The sequence below is a fragment of the Pongo abelii genome, chromosome X, assembly GCF_028885655.2.
Source record: "Pongo abelii isolate AG06213 chromosome X, NHGRI_mPonAbe1-v2.0_pri, whole genome shotgun sequence".
In the NCBI taxonomy this organism is placed as follows: Eukaryota; Metazoa; Chordata; class Mammalia; order Primates; family Hominidae; genus Pongo; species Pongo abelii.
In genome coordinates, this window is record NC_072008.2 from 72,929,185 (window position 1) to 72,953,271 (window position 24,087).

General features: G+C 39.1%; 1 protein-coding gene across 6 annotated transcripts in view; it reads right to left on the bottom strand.

Moving 5' to 3' along the window:
- The window catches only part of OPHN1 (oligophrenin 1), a 392,357-nt gene that overhangs the window by 66,462 nt on the left and 301,808 nt on the right, over positions 1 to 24,087 (bottom strand). For all 6 annotated transcript variants that reach the window (XM_024240815.3, XM_063721071.1, XM_063721072.1 and 3 more), the window contains 3 exons: positions 15,550 to 15,634; positions 9,634 to 9,692; positions 8,325 to 8,430 (listed from right to left, as the gene is read on the bottom strand). In XM_024240815.3, the coding sequence (XP_024096583.1) occupies positions 8,325 to 8,430; positions 9,634 to 9,692; positions 15,550 to 15,634 (250 nt within the window). The remainder of the gene's footprint in view (positions 1 to 8,324; positions 8,431 to 9,633; positions 9,693 to 15,549; positions 15,635 to 24,087) is intronic.

Sequence of the window (24,087 nt, forward strand, 5' to 3'; positions counted from 1 at the left end):
ACAGAACCAATGACAAAAACCACATGATTATCTCAATAGATGCAGAAAAGGCTTTTGATAAAATTCAACACCCCTCCATGCTAAAAACTCTCAATAAACTAGGTATTGATGGAACGTATCTCAAAATAGTAAGAGCTATTTATGACAAACCCACAGCCAATATTATATTGAATGGGCAAAAGCTGGAAGCATTCCCTTTGAAAATAGGCACGAGACAAGGATGCCCTCTCTCACCACTCCTATTCAACATAGTATTGGAAGTTCTGGCCAGGGCAATCAGGCAAGAGAAAGAAATAAAGGGTATTCAAATAGGAAGAGAGGAAGTCAAATTGTCTCTGTTTGCATATGACATGATTGTATATTTAGAAAACCCCATGGTCTCAGCCCAAAATCTCCTTAAGCTGATAAGCAAATTCAGCAAAGTCTCAGAATACAAAATCAATGTGCAAAAATCACAGGCATTCCTATACACCAATAACAGAAAGCCAAATCATGAGTGAACTCTCATTCACAACTGCTACAAAGAGAATAAAATACCTAGGAATACAACGTGCAAGGGACCTGAAGGGCCTCTTCAAGGAGAACTACAAACTGCCGCTCAAGGAAATAAGAGAGGACACAAACAAATGGAAAAACATTCCATGCTCATGGATAGGAAGAATCAATATCGTGAAAATGGCCTTACTGCCCAAAGTAATTTATAGATTCAATGCTATCCCCATCAAGCTACCAATGACTTTCTTCACATAATTAGAAACAACTACTTTAAATTTCATATGGAACCAAAAAAGAGCCCATATAGCCAAGACAATCCTAAGCAAAAATAACAAAGCTGGAGGCATCACACTACCTGACATCAAACTATACCACAAGGCTACAGTAACCAAAACAGCATGGTCCTGGTACCAAAACAGATATATAGACCAATGGAACAGAACAGAGGCCTCAGAAATAACACCACACATCTACAACCATCTGATCTTTGACAAACCTGCCAAAAACAAGCAATAGGGAAAGGATTCCCTATGTAATAAATGGTGTTGGGAAAACTGGTTTGCCATACGCAGAAAACTGAAACTGGACCCCTTCCTTAGACCTTATAGTTAACATAAAGTGGATTAAAGACTTAAATATTAGACCTAAAACCATAAAAACCCTAGAAGAAAACCTAGGCAATACCATTCAGGACACAGGCATGCACAATGACTTCATGACTAAAACAGCAAAAGCAATGGCAACAAAAGCCAAAATTGACAAAGGGGATCTAATTAAACTAAAGAGATTCTGCACAGCAAAAGAAACTATCATCAGAGTAAACAGGCAACCTACAGAATGGGAGATAATTTTTGCAATCTATCCATATGATAAAGGGCTAATATCCAGAATCTACAAGGAACTTATACAAATTTACAAGAAAAAAACAAACAACCCCATCAAAAAGTGGGCGAGGGATATGAACAGACACTTTTCAAAAGAAGACATTTATGCGGCCAACAAACATATGAAAGAAAGCTCATCATCACCAGTCATTAGAGAAATGCAAATCAAGACTGCAATGAGATACCATCTCACGCCAGTTAGAATGGCAGTCATTAAAAAGTCAGGAAACAACAGATGCTGGAGAGGATGTGGAGAAATATTAATGCTTTTACTCTGTTGGTGGGAGTATAAATTAATTCAACCATTGTGGAAGACAGTGTGGCAATTCCTCAAGGATCTAGAACCTGAAATACCATTTGACCTAGTAATCTCATTACTGGGTATATACCCAAAGGATTATACATCATTCTACTATAAAGACACATGTACACGTATGTTTAGTGCAGCACTATTCACAATAGCAAAGATTTGGAACCAACACAAATGCCCATCAATGATAAACTGGATAAAGAAAATGTGGCACATATATACCATGGAATACTATGCAGCCATAAAAAAGGATGAGATCATGTCCTTTGCAGGGACATGGATGAAGCTGGAAACCATCATTCTCAGAAAACTAACACAGAAACAGAAAACCAAACACCACATGTTTTCACTCATAAGTGGGAGTTGAACAGTGAGAACACATGGACACAGGGAGGGGAACATCACACACTGGGGCCTGTTGGGGGGTGGGGGGCTAGGGGAGGGACAGCATTAGGAGAAATACCTAATGTAGATGATGGGTTGATGGGTGCAGCAAACCACCATGGCATGGGTATACCTATGTAACAAACTGCACGTTCTGCACATGTATCCCAGAACTTAAAGTATAATAATAAAAGAAACAATAAAATAATAATAATAAAAGAAACAAGCACTGTGCTAGATTAAAAACAAAGTAAGGACATAAATAAAATGTGTTCCTATATTGAATACCAGATTGGACAAACACCTATAAAAGGCCACTTTTAGGTCAAATGGGAAAAAATTAATATGGTCTGGAAAAGTCAAAATTGTTAAAATGGAAAAAGTAGACTAAAGAACAACATAATCTCATTTTGGTAAAAAAAAAAAATGCAAACATGTATGTATATACAAAAATGCATACACACACACACAAAGAGAGAGAGAAAAAGAGGGAGGGAGAGAGAGAGAGAGGAGAGAGAGAGAGATCCGAAAAAAGCTGAACTATATTAACAGTAATGATTATTGAATGTTGGGAATAGAAAGCTTTTCCTTTTTTTTTTTTTTTTTTTTTTTTTTTTGCTTTTTTAAAATTTTCTAATTTATACAATGCACAGTATTGCTTCTCAAATAAGAGAATTATTATTACAAAAGTAAAAAGAACCTAGTAAGCTAATAACCCATACCCTTCAGAATGGTAGCCCAGGCCTAAGGTTACATAGGGGTACTAGATGGTAGGATTTTATTGTCTGACTCCAATCTTATCTGCCTCCAATGAACCTTTCATCCAAGATGTTGTCAGGGCATCTGAAAGGACAGAGAGCTGGGACTTCATTTGAGTTTGCAGAACAGGTTGTTCAAGTCTTTTTTCATCTGCCTGCTGATAAATAGCTATAAAAATGGCAGAATTAGGCCCGGAGCTTGCTTCCATTGTAATATTCCACTGGTAGTAAGATTGCCAGGGAGGTGACCTTAGAGTTCTCCTATTTCTGACTAATAGAAGCTACAGATACTAACCAAAAAGAACTGGGTAATTGAGAACTTCAAATTGGCTGAGGTCAGTTTGGGTCTGCCTGTTATTAGCCTGGAAAACAGGCTGTCAGTGGAAACACAGTACAAAGGCATAGATGTACTCATCATATAGATGATGAAAGCAGCAGTTGACAGGCAAGATAATTATATGCATTTTAAAAACATGAATTTTCTTCTCCCGTGTAAATTTCTCTATTGAAACTAAGCCTATTTTTTATTTACATTTCCCTACAATTTTCATTATAAACATTTTCAAACATACAAAACAGTTGAAAAGAGTGGTACTAGGAAGACTCACACTGTCTATACCTAGACTCAAAAATTAACATATTGCCATATTTGTTTTTACTCTGCCTATATTTTTTCTTAATCCTCTGAAAGTACATTGCTTCGACCCTAAATACTTCAGCATTCATCATCAAAGAATAAGCACATTTTCCTTCAAAACCACAATAACATGTTCGCATCTTAGAAAATGTACAATAATTCTGTATCATCTAATATCTAGTCCATATTCAAATTTTCCCAAATGTTATGGGAGAAAAAGTCTTTTATAGCTGCGTTTTTCAAATTTGGATCCAAACAGAGCTCTTATACTGTATTTGTTTGTTTCTTTAGTCTCTTAATGTAGAACAGTACCTCTACCACTTTTTCCCACAACATTGACTTTTTGAAAAGTCCAAGCCTTTTCAAAAGCTTTATAGACTGTCAAATACTGTGTGTTTTTCTATACTCTTTATTTCCTGCAAACTGGAAAGAATTAATTTGATTCAGGCTACGTATTTTTGGCAAAAATATTTCACAGTTAATGTTTTATAATTTTTGTTATATCTACTTAGGAGGTACATAAGGTGGTTTGTTCCATTATTTACAATGGCACAATCTCGGCTCACTGCAAGCTCTGCCTCCCAGGTTCAAGCGATTCTCCCACCTCAGCCTCCAGAGTAGCTGGGATTACAGGCATCCACCATCATGCTCAGCTAATTTTTGTGTTTTTGTAGAGACGGAGTTTCACCATGTTGGCCAGGCTGGTCTCGAACTCGTCACCTCAGGTGATCCACCCACCTCGGCCTCCCAAAGTGCTAGAATTACAGGCCTGAGCCACTGCACTTGGCCTGTTCCATTATTACTGATGCTAACTTTGATCAATTACTTAAGGTGGTGTCTGCCAGATAGGTTCATTGTAAAGATACATTGTTTTTTATTTGTGACTGGTAAGTAACTTGTCAGTAATACACTGGAATAATGTGAACATCCTATTCCTCAATACTCTTGCCCAACAGTTTTGATTCATGTCTAAAACAGGCCCCTTAGATTGCAAACTAATGATTTTTCTAATTCTGTCATTCCTCCTATGTTTATTAGCTGGTATTCCTTCTGCAATAAAGAGATTTCCTCCTCTACCCACCTCCAGGAGTTTTGTTTTTCAACATGTAATAATCAAATACATTATTTATTGTTACTGATGTTCAGGTTGGCTCAAACATCATCAGTGTCAGCCCTTTCAAGGTTTCTAAGTCCTTTGGACATGACACTATTAGTGTGACTCCATTCTTTCTTGCTTGCTGGTACTATTTATCCAAGACTAACTTTGTATTTTCCTTGCTCCAGACATGGAATCAGCCATTTCTCTAAGCACCCCTGATTCCTTTGAAAAGGAAATGCTATTTAAAAACAAAAAACTGGGCACTAAGTGTATTCACTTCTTTTTGGGTAGAATCCCTTCAAGACTGGTTCAGTGAATAAAGTTTTTTCTTCTTGTTGCTTTCTCTTTAAATCATGAATTCATATTAACATTCTTAATTTAATTTTAATGTTAAAAATTTTTTTTCCTTATGTCTTTTTTATCAGTATCTCTTTTGTACACTATAAACTTAGCTTGTGATAATATTAACATATTTACTTTTTGGCTTTATCTTTATAAGATGTGTGTGTGTGTTTCAAGTTAAATTATATTACTACCATTAATAAACCTACTGAGTGATGCTTAAAATTTTGCTCTTCTTGTTTCTAGAGTACGTCTCATTAAGGATGAGTCAGAGGACTGTGTTGACACGTTAGTTGAAATAATTGCTTTCTCTCTGTAATTATGCTATCAAGTTGATAAACACTTAGGTTCATTAAAGTCATTTGCTTTTATTGGTGTTCAGTTTTAAGGTTTATAATTTTTTATTTAATTTTATTTTTTGGATATGTAAAACATTAATATGGCTTAATAGTCATAAGTATATAAGGAGGTATACTTAAAGGAATCTAGCTCTTACCCCTATCACCTCCACCCTACTTACCACACCTATCCACTATAATAACCACTTTCATTAGTTTATTTTTATAATATGTTTACTGAAATATATTTTACATATCATAAAATTCACCTTTTTAAAGGTTATAATTAGGTGGTTTTTAGTATATTCACGGAGCCGTGCAACTGTTACCCCTTATATAATTCCAGAAATTTTCATCATTCCAAAAAGAAACCTCATACTCATTATCAATTACTCCCCATTACTTCTCACACCCCCACTTCCCAGACCTTGCCAACCACTCACCTACTTTCTTTCTCTATAGATTTGTCTACTCTGAACATTTCATATCAATGGAATCATATAAAATATGTACTTTTGTGTCTTGTTTTTTTTCGCTTAGCATAATGCTTTTAGTGTTTATCCATGTTGTGGCATGTATCAGTACTTCATCCTTTTTTATGGCTGAATAATATTCCATTCCCTGTATATCACATTTTGTTTACCTATTCATTAGCTAACAGACATTTGGGTTGTTTCCACTTTTCAACAACTACGAAATAATGCTGCTATGGACATTTGTGTACAAGATTTTGTGTGGAGACATGTTTTCATTTATCTTAGGTATATACCTAGGAGTGGAGTTGCTGGATCTATGGCAACTCTACATTTAACTTTTGGAGTCATTAGTTTTTTTAAAATTTATCTTAGTGTATGCTTCATTTGACAAATTTTTTTTAAATGTGTGTGTATTCTTACATATTCTTATTTTCCTCTTTTTTCTTACAAAAGAAAAGCTAGCATATTATAAACCTTGTTTTACAGCTTGAGATTTTTTATGTTGTTTGTTTTACATGCTGGAAAATTGTAATGTATCCCAGAAAATCACCACAAAACAAAGTTCACAGAGATCTTCCTCATTCTTTTCTTAAATTACTGCATAATACTACATTGCTGAATACACCCTTATTTACTCGACTGGTTCCCTATTTTCAGATATTTGTGTTGTTTCCAATCTTTTGCTTTTGAAAATTGTGCTGCAATGAGAAATTCTGTGCATGTGTTGTTTGAATTGGTGGAGGTGTATCTTTAGAGTATATGCCTTAAAAAAAAAAGTTAACGTATCACACACCCTGTTTTACCCTGTTTTGCTGGGTCAAAGGATAACTGAATATGTAGATTTGTTAGGTATTGCCAAATCCCCTCTTCTGGAACTGTAAATGTATCAGAGGACAGTTTCCCCATAGTCTCATTAATAAGCATTAGGATTTGTCCATAAATGGTAGCTCAGTATAGGTTTAATTTGTATTTTTGTTACTATGAGTGAGCTTGAGCATATTACCACATACTTAAGAGTATTTGCCATTCTATTTCTGTGATCTATTTGTTCATGTCTTCTTTTGATTTCAAGATTTTGAGGACTAAGATTTTTAAAGTAAGCCAAGCAGCCAGCCTTTGGGCAGATAGAGGCAGGCACCCTGATGCTCACTAAGCAGGGGCATCCTCAATTGAGTCCTTGGGTCTCGTCACATGTTGAGACTATCAGAAAGTCAGAGCTGAAAAAAAACCCTTTGAGATTAGCTGCTTCAGTCTCTTCGTGTTATAGATGCACAAACCTGTGGCCCAGAGAGTGGGAGGAACTTTCTCTAGGTCACACAGCATATTTGTGACAGATCTGGAACTTGGACTCAAAGACTCCTCCAGGGCAACTTTAAATTAACATGCAAATAGCTTCTTTGCTGATTTTTGTACATTTACTGAGATGATCACAAACTACTTTTTGGAGACCAGATGCCTCTTAATGTTCTCTATTAGCTCAAATTGCAAACACTGGCAATAAATATAAAACCCATTCTCTCTTGTTAATTCTGCTTATTATCTACATCAGTGTCCACAATATTCATTTGCTATAGAAGTGTAGAAAACAGTCTTTGAAAGTCAGAGCTGAATCAGATCTTGGAGATCTCACATATAATAGGAAAACTCGAGGTCCAGATAGGCAAAGCACTCAGGATTTATTACAGGGGGAGGCCAAAAGAGCCATTAACCTGGAAACTCACCTTCATTAAAGGCCTCAATTTTAGGTGTTTCAGAGCCTCTCCAAATGAGGTTAAAATGTATCATTACTGCATCTTTTGAGTATGCAGACAACTGCACTTGCTAAATATATACACTTAAAATACATTACAATTTTTTAATATATATACCAAGAAAGGCCTCAAGAGTGACATGTCCCTGGTCACAAAATGAACTAATAGCAGAAAGCAGAAATGAAACTAGAGCCCAGGTCTGCTGGCTCCTGGACAGAATGCTTTCTGCCTTTTTTAAGCCAAGTAAATTCATCTTGATTCACAATATTAAATCTTCTGGCCAGGAAGCACCATTGTGGGACACAAGTGCCCCTTTCACCTGCCTATCTCGGTGCCTGTCACCTGGACTATTCTCCGGGATCCCGCTGTCTGTTACTGCCAGCCACACCACGGCAAGAAGTTGACCAGAATCTTAACAAAAAGTGCCATTTCTTGAGAGCCTCTCATGTGACATGCATTTTACCTGTGTTCATCCTAATCCACACAACTGGCCTTCATTGTAGGGATTGTGCAGATGACCAAACAGACTCAGAGAAGTTTGCCTAAGATCATACAGCAAATAAGTTGGAGAGCTTCAATTCAAAACCAGGCTCATCTGACAGCAAAGCCTGTGTCCACCCCACTCTACCTTGCTGCTACCTTTCAACTGAGACAATCCACATGCATGATGACTCTAAGAGGATATGTACATGGGTCAAGGCAAAATAGCCTTCCTCACAGAGCATTCAGCCTTCCAAGGAAGCACTTAAGGGCTGGGGCTGAAAGAGCTGAGAGGCAGTTTCTGTGCAGTCCAACCACATGGGCCAGTCCTCTAATAGAAACTTTTTCTGAAAATCCAGCAGTTACTTACTTGACCAAGTGTCTTATCAGAAGTTCCAGCATCTCTCGGTTCTTTTCTGGCAGCTTATATACCAGGGAGTGAATAGCTCCTAGGCGGTAATCCAGGTTGTCAGACTCTGGGATAGAACAGTAAGAGATAAATGGTTTGGCTTTCTGGGCAACTGGATTGAGCAAAATTCTCACATATATATGCGCACACACACACACACACACACACACACACACAGAGATTTGGAGAAAGACAACCAGAGACACACAGAGAGAGAGATAATCAATGAGATGAAAAGAGACAGAGAGATAAATAGGCACTGAAATACCATAAAAATTAGAGACCCAGAAACAAAGACAAAGATACAAAGAGAGAAAGGAAAAACATAGAGAGAGAGAAAAAACACACACACAAAGAAACAGGTCTAAAAAGATGTAGAAAATAGAAGATAGAAAAGGAGAGAAGGATGAGAAGAGAAGACTGTCTCAGAGGGAGTCAGAACTCTGGGCACAGCAGGTTGTTCCTGAAGTCTCACAGATAAACTTCCAGCTGGAAACCTATTCCCATTCACCTTCCTTGTGGTACTGAGAAGTGTGCTGCTGCCTCTGGATTCCTGTTAAAATCACTGAGAGAGCCCAGAAGTAAAGAACAAAGCTCCCTTGTTTCAACAAAGATGCATTATGATGTTAAGTCCCCTGAATCTTTTTCCTCTACACCACACAGGACATGATGCAGAATAAGGGTCATGTTGAGGTGGAGAGGGGCACTCATACAATGGCCTCAGACAAAACTTTCAATGCTTCTTTAATTGCCAACTTTTGGGGGTGATTCTCTATGCCTTATTTCCTATGTACTGACGTCCTCTCCCTCAGTTTTCTCATCTAGAAAATGTGATGCTGGCACTAACAGGTTAAGAACAATGGTTCACAACACAATCAAAAAGCATTTGAACAGGCAAAATGCTGAAGGAAGTTGAAACGGCAACTGTCGTGTAACCATTTTGCTGTCCCCTGGTAATGTGAGCCAATGTTCTTGTTCTGATGGAAGAGGCAATGAATACATACATAAATAAAGCCTTTATATTCATCACAACCCTCAAGTTAACCAATTTTCTCAAGCCCACTTAAGTAACACTAATTATGAAAAATAATAGAACTCTTGAGTTAGACAGCAAGCAAGAATACTTTCATTTGGCAGTTGTGCATAATTTGTGTATGTGTTTTAGGTTTCTGTGCCCTCAATCACTTCCCCTCAAACGATTTTCTAGGCTTATTGCAGTAAACATTAAGAAACTAGGACAACACAGTTAATTAGTAACATAAATACTTACTGGCAGCAGAGACCAGCTCTTTGTGAAGTCTATAGGTCATGACAGGTTCAGAAAGATTCCTGAAATGAATGAAAATTGTCAGTTGCTTTGGGAAGAAAGCAGCTGGGTATTGGATTCTTAGTTCTGGGGACAGCAAGGCTGAAGTTCCTGAGCCCTACAGCTTAGTGGGATTATATACATTTTTCTCTTCACCTGAAGCTTCGTCAGGGGAATCCCAGTTGCTAGTAATTCAACAAAAGACCTGCAAAAGCATGGGCTGAGCCCTCTAGCAAGGTCTCCAACTAGCTCCCAAAAGTGAAAAGAGGCACAAACCAGCCCTGCAAAATTCCAGAGGGGACCCGTTCTGAATGCTACCATGAATCCCTTATAATCTGATGGATCCTTAGAATTTCCAAAGTGCTTTTGCAATTGGCCTCCCAATTGATTCTCCCAATAATCCTGTGAGGCGGAGCAGTTATTCAAATCCCCATTTACGGGAGGAGGAAACTCAGGCTCAAATGGGTTTACTCATTTAGTCAAAAAACATTGGCTGAGCATCTACTTGTACCTGGCATTGTGCCAGGTATTGGGGATCCAGAGATGAATAGAAATAGTTCAAACCTCCAAGGAGCTAATAGTTTAGTAGAAAAGAGCACCATACACAAGATTTTCAATGCAGTGGGACAAGTATGATGACAAAATAAAGATATATGGTAGGTGGCTCAGAGGAAGTAAGTAATCAACTAATAATTATAAGAATAGCAAACTCTGTACTGCTCTAAGTGATTTACATGTATTAACCCATTTAAACCTCATAACAACTCTGTGAGGTAGGTACCGTTTCCAGTTTATAGATGAGGAAACTGAGGCCTAGAGAAGTTAAAAACTCATCCAAAATTACACAGCTAATAAGTGGCAGAAGCAGGAAGTCTGTCTCCTGAGTCCATGCTCTTAATTACTACACTATACTGCCTGCTACTGTTGTTCCTGTAGTAATCCAAGCAAAAGATAATAAAAGACAAACAGAGGGGCTAGTCATGGTGGCTGACATCTGTAATCCCAGCACTTTGGGAGGCCAAGGCAGGAGGATCACTTAAGCCCAAGAGTTCGAGACCAGTCTGGACAACTTAATGAGACCCCTACCTCTTAAAAATAACTTAAAAACAGTAGCTGGGCATGGTGGTGTGTGCCTGTAGTCTAGACTACTCAAGGGGCTGAGATGGGAGGACTGCTTGAGCCTGAGAGAGAGAAGGATGTGGTGGGAGGGCAAGGCTGCAATGAGTCATGATCACAACACTGCACTCCAGCCTGGGTGACAAAGCATAGAAAGAATAGGTGAGGAGACTGTTTTGAAAAATATTAAAAAAAGAACTCCTTCTTTGATTGGGTATGATGGCGAGGGAGCAGTTTGGTTTGGGTGAGTGAATAGAATAAGGGTTGATTAAGAGGGAAGTAGAGATGCTAAGTCAGGGAGGTCTCAGGAAGGTGATATCTACTAAGAAGCTGGATGCAGGGCTCTGCTAGATCAGAGAAGCAGATGTGAAAATCAGGAACCTAGAGAACAGATGACGAAACCACAAGAACAGATGCCACTTCTCCAGGGGAGCTGGCAAACTGGCAGTCAAACAGTTACATGAGGTCTTCCGATATTTCTTCTTTGTCCAGCACAGTGTATAAAATTGAAATGGAATTGAATCAATGATCAAAATATTTTAAAAGGAGATATTTCATATACAAACCCATATCCCCTGCCTCTGTTGAAAAATGCAAAGATCTGGCTCTATTGGTTCTTTGTAGAAGTAAACAACACTGCTGTTTGTATGTAAACAAAGGGCTTGTCATACAAATAAAGGTTCAGTGTGCAAAGTGTTTAATACAAAAATAGTCTACTTCACTCAGTTTTATTTCCTGGTCCCTGTAGATATTTCAGTTTTCAGTTGTTCTACTACAGTAAAATGAGCAGAGAGCCCAGGAAAATACCAAGTAGAAAGCCCATAAAGGAGATTGACAAAAATGACCAAAGAGGTTAAAGAAAAACAAAAAGCAAGTGATTCAGCAGAATCCAAAACAGAAGAAAGTATCAAAGAAGGCTTGTTAACAACTTCAAATGTTACAAAAAGGTCAAGTAAGGTAAAGACTGACAACTGTGCTTTATGTGCAGCATTGAGGGTATCCCTGGTGACCCTGGCAAAAGCAGCTTCATTGGAGCAGAGGGGGTAAGAGTTAGATTACAATGAGTTAAGAAGGAACTGGGGAATTAAGAAGTACAGACCAGGAGTGTATATTACTTGACACAGAAGCTTGGCTGATGTCGACAAAAAGAGTGAAACTGTGTACAATATTTTAAGAGATTTATTCTGAGCCAACTATGAGTGACCATGGCCTGTGACACAGCCCTCAGGAGGTCCTGAGAACTTGTGCCCAAGGTGGTCGGGGTACAGCTTGGTTTTACGTATTTTTAGGGAGGCATGAGACATCAATCAAATACATTTAAGAAATACATTGATGTATTCAGTGATGAGTTCAGGGCTTGAACTAAAAAACTGGTGATCATTGACCATATAGATGATAGTTACAGCCAGGAACTTAAACAAGATTGCCTAATGAGATACTTTACCCCTTCTCGGTGAGGACTAAACTCAAAGTGGTTTAGTCAGGACAACTCAAAGTGGGGGCTTCCAGGCTATAGGTAAATTTAAACATTTTCTGGTTGACAATTGGTTGAGTTTATCTGACAACTGGGATCATTGGAAAGGAATGTTCAGGTTAAGATAAAGGATTGTGGAGACCAAGTTTTATTGTGTGGAGGAATCTCTCAGATACCAGACTTTAGAGACAGCAGGTTGTAAGATGTTTCTTATGAGACCTAAAAGGGCACCTGGCTCTTAGTTGATTATCTCCTGGATCTGGAAAGAAATGAAGGAAAACAATGGGGGAAGAGGATTTTCTATAGAATGTGGATTTTTCCCACAAGAGACTTTGCAGGGCAATTTCAAGGTATGGCAAGAAAATATATTTTGGGGTAAAACATTTTCATTTTTTCCCTTGTTATGCCAGAGTCAGACTGGAAAGTAAGTCATGATATACAAGGTTAAATAAAACCCATCTGATGAGAATTTATGGCTTGGAGGGCATGACTCCCCAGACCCCTTAGAAAGGAATTTGGGCAAGATGAAAAATCAGAGTTTAGTCCTCACCAATAAGGGGTAAAGTATCTCATTAGGCAATCTTGTTTAAGTTCCTGGCTGTAACTATCATCTATATGGTCAATGATCACCAATTTTTTAGTTCAAGCCCTGGACTCATCACTGAGTTTCAGACCTATGTATTCAATTGCCTGCTTAATATTGTGCCCTGATTTCTTCAAAGCTACCCAAATTTGACATATCCAAATTCCAACTTATTGCCTCCCTCAAACTTAGTCTTCTTGTGTTTCTCAAATCAGTAAATGCATGACCATCATTTGGTTGTATGGGCCAGAAACATGGAAGTCACCTTTTTGTCTCCCTATCCCTAATCCTCATATCCAATTCATGAATTGTACTTCCCAAATCTCTTGAATATGCTTACTTCTAGGAATATCTACTGCTACTCCCTAGTCCAAGCATGAGCATCATCTCTTGCCTGGACAACAGCCATAGCCTGCTAACTGATTTCCACATCTCTGCCCATTTTATATCACTGTAATCTAATCTCCATCCTTTTTTATTTCAAAATACAAATCTCAATATGCACCTTTTGTTTAAAATCTTTCAATATAGTCCTATTACTTTTAAGATAAATTTAGACCCTAATTTTTAAAAGATCCTTTAAAGCCCTGAATGATATGGCCCTTACATACCTCTCCCTCCCTCTCTACACGCAATACTCTCCCTACACTGATTCATGTAGTTTCTTGAAGGGGCCTTCCTCCCTCCTGCCTCAAGTCTTTGCATATTCATTTCCCTCTGTCTGGAACCCATCTCCTACTTAGTTGATTCCAACTTACAGTTCAAACCTCAGTTTAAACCAAAATGGGTGATGTCTTCCTATTAAATGCCTTCGTAGCATGTTATACCTTTCCTTCAGAGTGCTTATTAGAGTTTATTACATTTGTATGATTATTTGTCTTCTGACTGTCCCCTTTACTAGGCTATAAGTTCTTTGAGGTCAGAGACCATATCTATACACAACTGTTTGCCTAGTGCCTAACATCACACTTGGCATAGAATAAGCAGTCAGGATATTTTTACTGAATCATTTACCGATTTAAAGATGTATGTGGCTGGAGCATAATTACATACTGGGAAAAAGAGCCAGTTGAATGAGAGAGGATAACAATGAGGGAGAGAGAAGGGATGATTTTTAGACGACTTCTCTGGAAAGGTTAGAGATAAGGGATGATTTAGTTACCTAGAACAGAGCGTGGAGACCTGTCCTGGAACACAGCTATCTTTGAGAACTCTATAGGGTATTTACTGGCTTGTGTATATTACAGAACCATGGATGAGAGTCTCAAGAACAAATATCACTTACTGGGGGTGCTGTCCACTCGCACTTTCAGGCTTGACCCTCTCATCTTTGAAAAGGGCCACCCTGCCTATTATAGGATGAGCTGGGAATAATGCAATGTGGGGAAGGCCTTACAAATCTAAGAAAATGTTGAGACTCCTTTGAAGGAAGCTAGAGATACAGAATCACTTATTCCCACTATTCTCATCACAACAAGTCTTCTTAAAGTATTTGTAACAGATTGCTCTCTGTCTTTACTAAATTACCAAGCCATCCAAAGAAGGCCAAAGCTCCTGGGAGTAGGGGGCAGGAGAAGAAGATGCCCCATTACCAGGGGTCTTATAAGTCAGACACACTGAGATTTAAAAAATACAAGCTGGGACCATGGCTATTACTTAATGGAGAAAGTGGTGCACCTTGGTTTCCTCATCTGCAAAACGAGTCAAGTACCACCTAGTACACTCAGTTAATGGGAGAAAAAAACAATGACACTATCAGTGTAAACAACTAGCCGCAGCCTAGTACAGAATAAACCCTCCAATAACAGTTCTTTTCTTTATCAGCAGATGCAGGAGAAATATTCCTGGAAAGAACATTCAAGTTTATGAAAAGCTCTAAGATGATGCTACAGTAGCAAAATATTTAACAGTAATATCTGAAACCCAATCTATTTTAGATTAATGAGATTTCCCAGAGCTTATGTATCAATCTTAATGGCTCAAGAACACAATCATTGAAAAGAAGAGGCTTTTGCACATAAAGTATGACACATACTATGAGACTAAAGAGTAGTAAGAAATCAATGTGTTTAAAAAATATATATGTCTCAAGCACCTTTTGCATAATATAAATTTATGCCAATAAACTGAACAATATATTCGTCAATATTGCACATTCCCAAATTTTGTTGGTGAGCTAACTTTTTTTCATACTGCTGACAGTTCATTTAGCTCCAACATTATTACAGTTGTATTTTCTTGGTTTTTATTTCCATTACCTGGATTAAGACATGATACGTAGCACATCACACATATACACCATTTTTGCCCAAATGCGATTTGACATTTCAAAATGGTTATTATCCTCTGAAACATGTTAGCCACCCTGAATAGCCCCAGCTCCTGATTCTACTAGTGAATCCATCACAACATCACTCTATCTGTGAAGAGCAAAACATATTCAATTATTTCAAGTGCATGTTTTTTGAACATAATCTTTTTAGCCTTTTTTCAATAACAATTCTATTATTTTTATGCTTCTCTTGCTTAAACTCTCAGATTTAAAAAAACAGTCTTTGCACATTCTTGGCCAGAAATCCTCTTCACATGTTTTTTCTTAAGCAATTCTATCCAAACTCCTGGAACTGAGACCACATTAACTCCGCTCAACACCCAGAGAAATTTCACCAGCTATCAAAAGCAAACTCCCAATTCAAATCAGGCATACCTGAGGTAGAATTTCAAGGAGCTGGTGATTGTCTTAATGTCCCAGTCACTATTATGAAAATCAACATCTCCTGGGCATTTAGGATCTATTTGAGAAAAGTAAACAAAAAACAAAAGTTAATCATCAAAAAAATCTTACATTTTCCCTCTTTTAAAAGAAAAACAAAGTAAGTATATTACCCTAAGTAGTTTTGAAGAGATCAAAACTTTAGAAGAAGCAAATCTTTGATATTTCAAAAACATGACTGCATTCTGGTCTACCATATCAGGAATAAGAAAGTAATCTATCCAATTCACACAAGAAGAAAAAGCTGAACAAACAAAATCAACTCTTCTTAGATTCATCAGATAACTAGGGTCATAGGGTAAATGGCTGCCCCCAGAAGTGAGGAGATAGATAGAGAGAACCAAATCTTATAGTAACAGAAGCCCAGGAGTAGAAAACTCCTTGGGAACCAGCACTGGGATAGGATAACCTAATCTGTAATTTACAAATTGCTGGAGGCTTAATATGCTCGGATTTGAGAGGGAAAAACTCCATTGTGGCCCAGTCCAAAAGGGGCTCCCAAACTTTTGTGAGTTTTACCTACAGGAGTCCTATCAAGTTTTGATGGTGAAAAATCCCCTCATGCTTGCAGCAGGGGGGAAAGATAAGTAGTCATTTAAAAATATTCACAGACCCTCCTCTTCTTCTTAACAAGGTCTTCCCTCAAGAGAAACTATTTTTACCAGATCAAAACCTCCTGCAGTTTTATCAGAACCTAAGCGAACAAGGTGAAGGGAAATACCGAATTCCAGACCCAATTTGCCTTCCCGTCTCTCCCAAGAGGGGGAAAAAAAATCCTAAGAAGAACTTAAGTAAGTCACAGGCCAGGGGCACAGCTCACTAAAAGACAGAGACATAATCTTATAGAAGACTTCCCCACCCATGACACATTACCACCGTATCAATTGGGCTCATATGTAACCACGGAAATATGACTAAAAGAACTGTGCTTCTCAGATGATATTCAAGTCTTTAGGCCAAACCAAAAATAACAGAGGAAGCAAAAACAAGAACATCAGAGTAATGTTTAGCCTCTATCAGTCGCATTTCTACATACTAACAATGAACTATTTGAAAAAAAATTCAAAAACAATCCCATTTACAATAGTATTAAATAAAGAAAAAGCAGGAATAAATTTAGTCAAGGAAGTGAATAACTGCTACACTAAAAACTATAAAACACTGATAAAACAAACTGAAGACACAAATAAATGAAAAAATAGTCCATGTTCATGGATTAGAAGAACTAATCTTGTTAAAATGTCCATACTTCCCAAAGCATTCTCTGGGTTCAATGCAATTCCTATCAAAATTCCAATGTCATTTTTCACAGAAATAGAAGATAATCATAAAATTCATATGAAATGACAAAAGACCCTGAATAGTCAAAGTAATCTTTAGCAAAAGGAAAAAACATGAAGGTATCACATTCTCTGACTTCAAAATATATTATGAAGTTTTTATAATCACGTATAAACAGCATGGTACTGGCATAAAAACAGACCAATCAACCAATAGTACAGAATAGAAAGTCCAGACATAAACCCAAGTACTTAGAGTTAATTGATTTTTTGACAAAGGTGTCAAGAACACTCAACAGGGAAAGGATACTCTATTCAGTAAATGGTGTTGGAAAAACTGGATATCCTCATATGGAAGGAAATTGGACCCTGTCTTACACTGTATACAAAAATCAACACAAAATGAATAAAGACTTAAATGTAAGACCAGAAACCATAAAACTACTAGAAGAAAACATAGGTGAAAAGCTCCATGACATTTGTCTGGGCAATGATTTCTTGGATCAGACTCTAAAGACACAAGCAACAAATGCTAACATAGACAAATGGAATTGCACCAAACTAAAAAGCTTCGCAAAGAAATGGAAACAATTAACACAGTGAGGGGACAACCCACGGATTGGGTAAAAACATTGGCAAACCATAAATCTGATAAGGGGCTGATATCCAAAATATAGAAGTAACTCAAACAACTAAATAACAAGAAAACAAATAACCCAAGTAAAAAATGGGTAAGAAAATATGAGCAAACATTTCTCCAAAAAAAGAGATACTGGAATATGTGTACTTCAGAAAGAGAGAGTGCAGCAAGTGTGAGACACTGCATTGAACTCCGTGCTACCCTGTCACATGGAAGAAAGCAAAATCAGGCTGAACTCAGCTAAGGACAACCCACACAGGGAGCATTTAAACCAGCCCTAGCTACAGGGGAATCACACATCCCAGTTCTAAGCCTTGACACTGCAGGCTAAAGGGCTCTGGATCCCTAAATAAACTTGAAGGGCACTCTAAGCCACAAGGACTGCAACTCTTACATTAGTCCTAGTGTTGAACTGTGCTCAGAGCCAGTGAACCTGGGAGGCATGCAACCTACTGAGACACCAGCCATGGTGGCTATGGGAGTCCTTGCACCACCCCATACAGCACAGCTCAAGGCTCCAAAAGAGACCCCTTCCTTCTGCTTGAGGAAAAGAGGGGGCAAGAGTAAAGAGGACTTTGTCTTGCATCTTGTATACTAGCTCAGCCACAGTAGCCTAGAGCACTCATCAGAGTCCTAAGGCCCCTTTTCCAGACCCTAGCCCCTAGATGTTTCTACACACACCTGGGGCCAGAAGGGAACCCACTGCCTTGAATGGAAGAACCCAGTCCTGGCAGGACCCATCACATGCTGACTAAAGAACCTTTGGACCCTAAATAACCAGAAGCAAAACCCAGATAGTACTCACTGGGCCTTAGACGAAACTCTGTGGGTTTCAGGTATGACTCAACACATTCCCAGCTGTGGTAGCTGTGGGGAGAGACTCCTTTTGCTTCAGAAAAGTAGAGGGAAAAGTAAAAGTGGACTTAAAAAGTAAAAGGAGAAAGTAAGGAAAGAAAACAAGAGTCTCTCTAGACACGGGGGAGGAGCCAAGATGGCCGAATAGGAACAGCTCCGGTCTACAGCTCCCAGCGCGAGCGACGCAGAAGACGGGTGATTTCTGCATTTCCATCTGAGGTACCGTGTTCATCTCACTAGGGAGTGCCAGACAGTGGGCGCAGGTCAGTGGGTGAGCGCACCGTGCGCCAGCCGAAGCAGGGGCGAGGCATTGCCTCACTCGGGAAGCGCAAGGGGTCAGGGAGTTCCCTTTCCAGGGGTGACAGACGGCACCTGGAAAGTCGGGCCACTCCCACCCGAATACTATGTTTTTCCGACGGGCTTAGGAAACGGTGCCCCAGGAGAGTATAGCCCGCACCTGGCTCAGAGGGTCCTACGCCCACGGAGTCTCGCTGATTGCTAGCACAGCAGTCAGAGACCAAACAGCAAGTCGGCAGCGAGGCTGGGGGAGGGGCGCCCGCCATTGCCCAGGCTCGCTTAGGTAAACAAAGCAGCCTGGAAGCTTGAACTGGGTGGAGCCCACCACAGCTCAAGGAGGCCTGCCTGCCTCTGTAGGCTCCACCTCTGGGGGCAGGGCACAGACAAACAAAAAGACAGCAGTAACCTCTGCAGACTTAAATGTCCCTGTCTGACAGCTTTGAGGAGAGCAGTGGTTCTCCCAGCACGCAGCTGGAGATCTGAGAACGGGCTGACTGCCTCCTCAAGTGGGTCCCTGACCCCTGACCCCCGAGCAGCCTAACTGGGAGGCACCCCCCAGCAGGGGCAGACTGACACCTCACACGGCCGGCCAGGTACTCCAACAGACCTGCAGCTGAGGGTCCTGTCTGTTAGAAGGAAAACTAGCAGAAAGGACATCCACACCAAAAACCCATCTGTACATCACCATCATCAAAGACCAAAAGTAGATAAAACCACAAAGATGGGGAAAAAACAGAGCAGAAAAACTGGAAACTCTAAAATGCAGAGCACCTCTCCTCCTCCAAAGGAACGCAGTTCCTCACCAGCAACGGAACAAAGCTGGACGGAGAATGATTTTGACGAGTTGAGAGAAGAAGCCTTCAGACGATCAAATTACTCCGAGCTACGGGAGGATATTCAAACCAAAGGCAAAGAAGTTGAAAACTTTGAAAAAAATTTAGAAGAATGTATAACTAGAATAACCAATACAGAGAAGTGCTTAAAGGAGCTGATGGAGCTGAAAACCAAGGCTCGAGAACTACGTGAAGAATGCAGAAGCCTCAGGAGCCGATGCGATCAAATGGAAGAAAGGGTATCAGCCCTGGAAGATGAAATGAATGAAATGAAGCGAGAAGGGAAGTTTAAAGAAAAAAGAATAAAAAGAAATGAGCAAAGCCTCCAAGAAATGTGGGACTATGTGAAAAGACTAAATCTACGTCTGATTGGTGTACCTGAAAGTGACGGGGAGAATGGAAACAAGTTGGAAAACATTCTGCAGGATATTATCCAGGAGAACTTCCCCAATCTAGCAAGGCAGGCCAACATTCAGATTCAGGAAATACAGAGAACGCCACAGAGATACTCCTCGAGAAGAGCAACTCCAAGACACATAATTGTCAGATTCACCAAAGTTGAAATGAAGGAAAAAATGTTAAGGGCAGCCAGAGAGAAAGGTCGGGTTACCATCAAAGGGAAGCCGATCAGACTAACAGCGGATCTCTCGGCAGAAACCCTACAAGCCAGAAGAGAGTGGGGGCCAATATTCAACATTCTTAAAGAAAAGAATTTTCAACCAAGAATTTCATATCCTGCCAAACTAAGCTTCATGAGTGAAGGAGAAATAAAATACTTTACAGACAAGCAAATGCTAAGAGATTTTGTCACCACCAGGCCTGCCCTAAAAGAGCTCCTGAAGGAAGCGCTAAACATGGAAAGGCACAACCGGTACCAGCCACTGCAAAATCATACCGAATTGTAAAGACCATCGAGACTAGGAAGGGACTGCATCAACTAACGAGCAAAATAACCAGCTAACGTCATAATGACAGGATCAGATTCACACATAACAATATTAACTTTAAATGTAAATGGACTAAATGCTCCAATTAAAAGACACAGACTGGCAAATTGGATAAAGACTCAAGACCCATCAGTGTGCTGTATTCAGGAAACCCATCTCACGTGCAGAGACACACATAGGCTCAAAATAAAAGGATGGAGGAAGATCTACCAAGCAAATGGAAAACAAAAAAAGGCAGGGGTTGCAATCCTAGTCTCTGATAAAACAGACTTTAAACCAACAAAGATCAAAAGAGACAAAGAAGGCCATTACATAATGGTAAAGGGATTAATTCAACAAGAAGAGCTAACTATCCTAAATATATATGCACCCAATACAGGAGCACCCAGATTCATAAAGCAAGTCCTGAGTGACCTACAAAGAGACTTAGACTCCCACACATTAATAATGGGAGACTTTAACACCCCACTGTCAACATTAGACAGATCAACGAGACAGAAAATCAACAAGGATACCCAGGAATTGAACTCAGCTCTGCACCAAGCAGACCTAATAGACATCTACAGAACTCTCCACCCCAAATCAACAGAATATACATTTTTTTCAGCACCACACCACACCTATTCCAAAATTGACCATATACTTGGAAGTAAAGCTCTCCTCAATAAATGTAAAAGAACAGAAATTATAACAAACTATCTCTCAGATCACAGTGCAATCAAGCTAGAACTCAGGATTAAGAATCTCACTCAAAACCGCTCAACTACGTGGAAACTGAACAACCTGCTCCTGAATGACTACTGGGTACATAACGAAATGAAGGCAGAAATAAAGATGTTCTTTGAAACCAACGAGAACCAAGACACAACATACCAGAATCTCTGGGATGCATTCAAAGCAGTGTGTAGAGGGAAATTTATAGCACTAAATGCCCACAAGAGAAAGCAGCAAAGATCCAAAATTGACACCCTAACATCACAATTAAAAGAACTAGAAAAGCAAGAGCAAACACGTTCAAAAGCTAGCAGAAGGCAAGAAATAACTAAAATCAGAGCAGAACTGAAGGAAATAGAGACACAAAAAACCCTTCAAAAAATAAATGAATCCAGGAGCTGGTTTTTTGAGAGGATCAACAAAATTGATAGACCACTAGCAAGATTAATAAAGAAAAAAAGAGAGAAGAATCAAATAGATGCAATAAAAAATGATAAAGGGGATATCACCACTGATCCCACAGAAATACAAACTACCATCAGAGAATATTACAAACACCTCTACGCAAATAAACTAGAAAATCTAGAAGAAATGGATAAATTCCTCAACACATACACCCTCCCAAGACTAAACCAGGAAGAAATTGAATCTCTGAATAGACCAATAACAGGATCTGAAATTGTGGCAATAATCAATAGCTTACCAACCAAAAAAAGTCCAGGACCAGATGGGTTCACAGCCGAATTCTACCAGAGGTACAAGGAGGAGCTGGTACCATTCCTTCTGAAACTATTCCAATCAATAGAAAAAGAGGGAATCCTCCCTAACTCATTTTATGAGGCCAGCATCATCCTGATACCAAAGCCTGGCAGAGACACAACAAAAAAAGAGAATTTTAGACCAATATCCTTGATGAACATTGATGCAAAAATCCTCAATAAAATACTGGCAAACAGAATCCAGCAGCACATCAAAAAGCTTATCCACCATGATCAAGTGGGCTTCATCCCTGGGATGCAAGGCTGGTTCAATATACGCAAATCAATAAATGTAATCCAGCATATAAACAGAACCAAAGTCAAAAACCACATGATTATCTCAATAGATGCAGAAAAGGCCTTTGACAAAATTCAACAACCCTTCATGCTAAAAACTCTCAATAAATTAGGTATTGATGGGACGTATCTCAAAATAATAAGAGCTATTTATGACAAACCCACAGCCAATATCATACTGTATGGGCAAAAACTGGAAGCATTCCCTTTGAAAACTGGCACAAGACAGGGATGCCCTCTCTCACCACTTCTATTCAACATACTGTTGGAAGTTCTGGCCAGGGCAATTAGGCAAGAGAAGGAAATAAAGGGTATTCAATTAGGAAAAGAGGAAGTCAAATTGTCCCTGTTTGCAGATGACATGATAGTATATCTAGAAAACCCCATTGTCTCAGCCCAAAATCTCCTTAAGCTGATAAGCAACTTCAGCAAAGTCTCAGGATACAAAATCAATGTACAAAAATCACAAGCATTCTTATACATCAATAACAGACAAACAGAGAGCCAAATCATGAGTGAACTCCCATTCACAATTGCTTCAAAGAGAATAAAATACCTAGGAATCCAACTTACAAGGGATGTGAAGGACCTCTTCAAGGAGAACTACAAACCACTGCTCAAGGAAATAAAAGAGGATACAAACAAATGGAAGAACATTCCATGCTCATGGGTAGGAAGAATCAATATCATGAAAATGGCCATCCTTCCCAAGGTAATTTACAGATTCAATGCCATCCCCATCAAGTTACCAATGACTTTCTTCACAGAATTGGAAAAAACTACTTTAAAGTTCATATGGAACCAAAAAAGAGCCCGCATCGCCAAGTCAATCCTAAGCCAAAAGAACAAAGCTGGAGGCATCACGCTACCTGACTTCAAACTATACTACAAGGCTACAGTAACCAAAACAGCATGGTACTGGTACCAAAACAGAGATATAGATAAATGGAACAGAACAGAGCCCTCAGAAATAACGCCACATATCTACAACTATCTGATCTTTGACAAACCTGACAAAAACAAGCAATGGGGAAAGGATTCCCTATTTAATAAATGGTGCTGGGAAAACTGGCTAGCCATATGTAGAAAGCTGAAACTGGATCCCTTCCTTACACCTTATACAAAAATTAATTCAAGATGGATTAAAGACTTAAATGTTAGACCTAAAACCATAAAAACCGTAGAAGAAAACCTAGGCAATACCATTCAGGACATAGGCATGGGCAAGGACTTCATGTCTAAAACTCCAAAAGCAATGGCAACAAAAGCCAAAATTGACAAATGGGATCTAATTAAACTAAAGAGCTTCTGCACAGCAAAGGAAACTACCATCAGAGTGAACAGGCAACCTACAAAATGGGAGAAAATTTTCGCAACCTACTCATCTGACAAAGGGCTAGTATCAAGAATCTACAATGAACTCCAACAAATTTACAAGAAAAAAACAAACAACCCCATCAAAAAGTGGGCAAAGGACATGAACAGACACTTCTCAAAAGAAGACATTTATGCAGCCAAAAAACACATGAAAAAATGCTCACCATCACTGGCCATCAGAGAAATGCAAATCAAAACCACAATGAGATACCATCTCACACCAGTTAGAATGGCAATCATTCAAAAGTCAGGAAACAACAGGTGCTGGAGAGGATGTGGAGAAATAGGAACACTTTTACACTGTTGGTGGGACTGTAAACTAGTTCAACCCTTGTGGAAGTCAGTGTGGCGATTCCTCAGGGATCTAGAACTAGAAATTCCATTTGACCCAGCCATCCCATTACTGGGTATATACCCAAAGGACTATAAATCATGCTGCTATAAAGACACATGCACACGTATGTTTATTGCGGC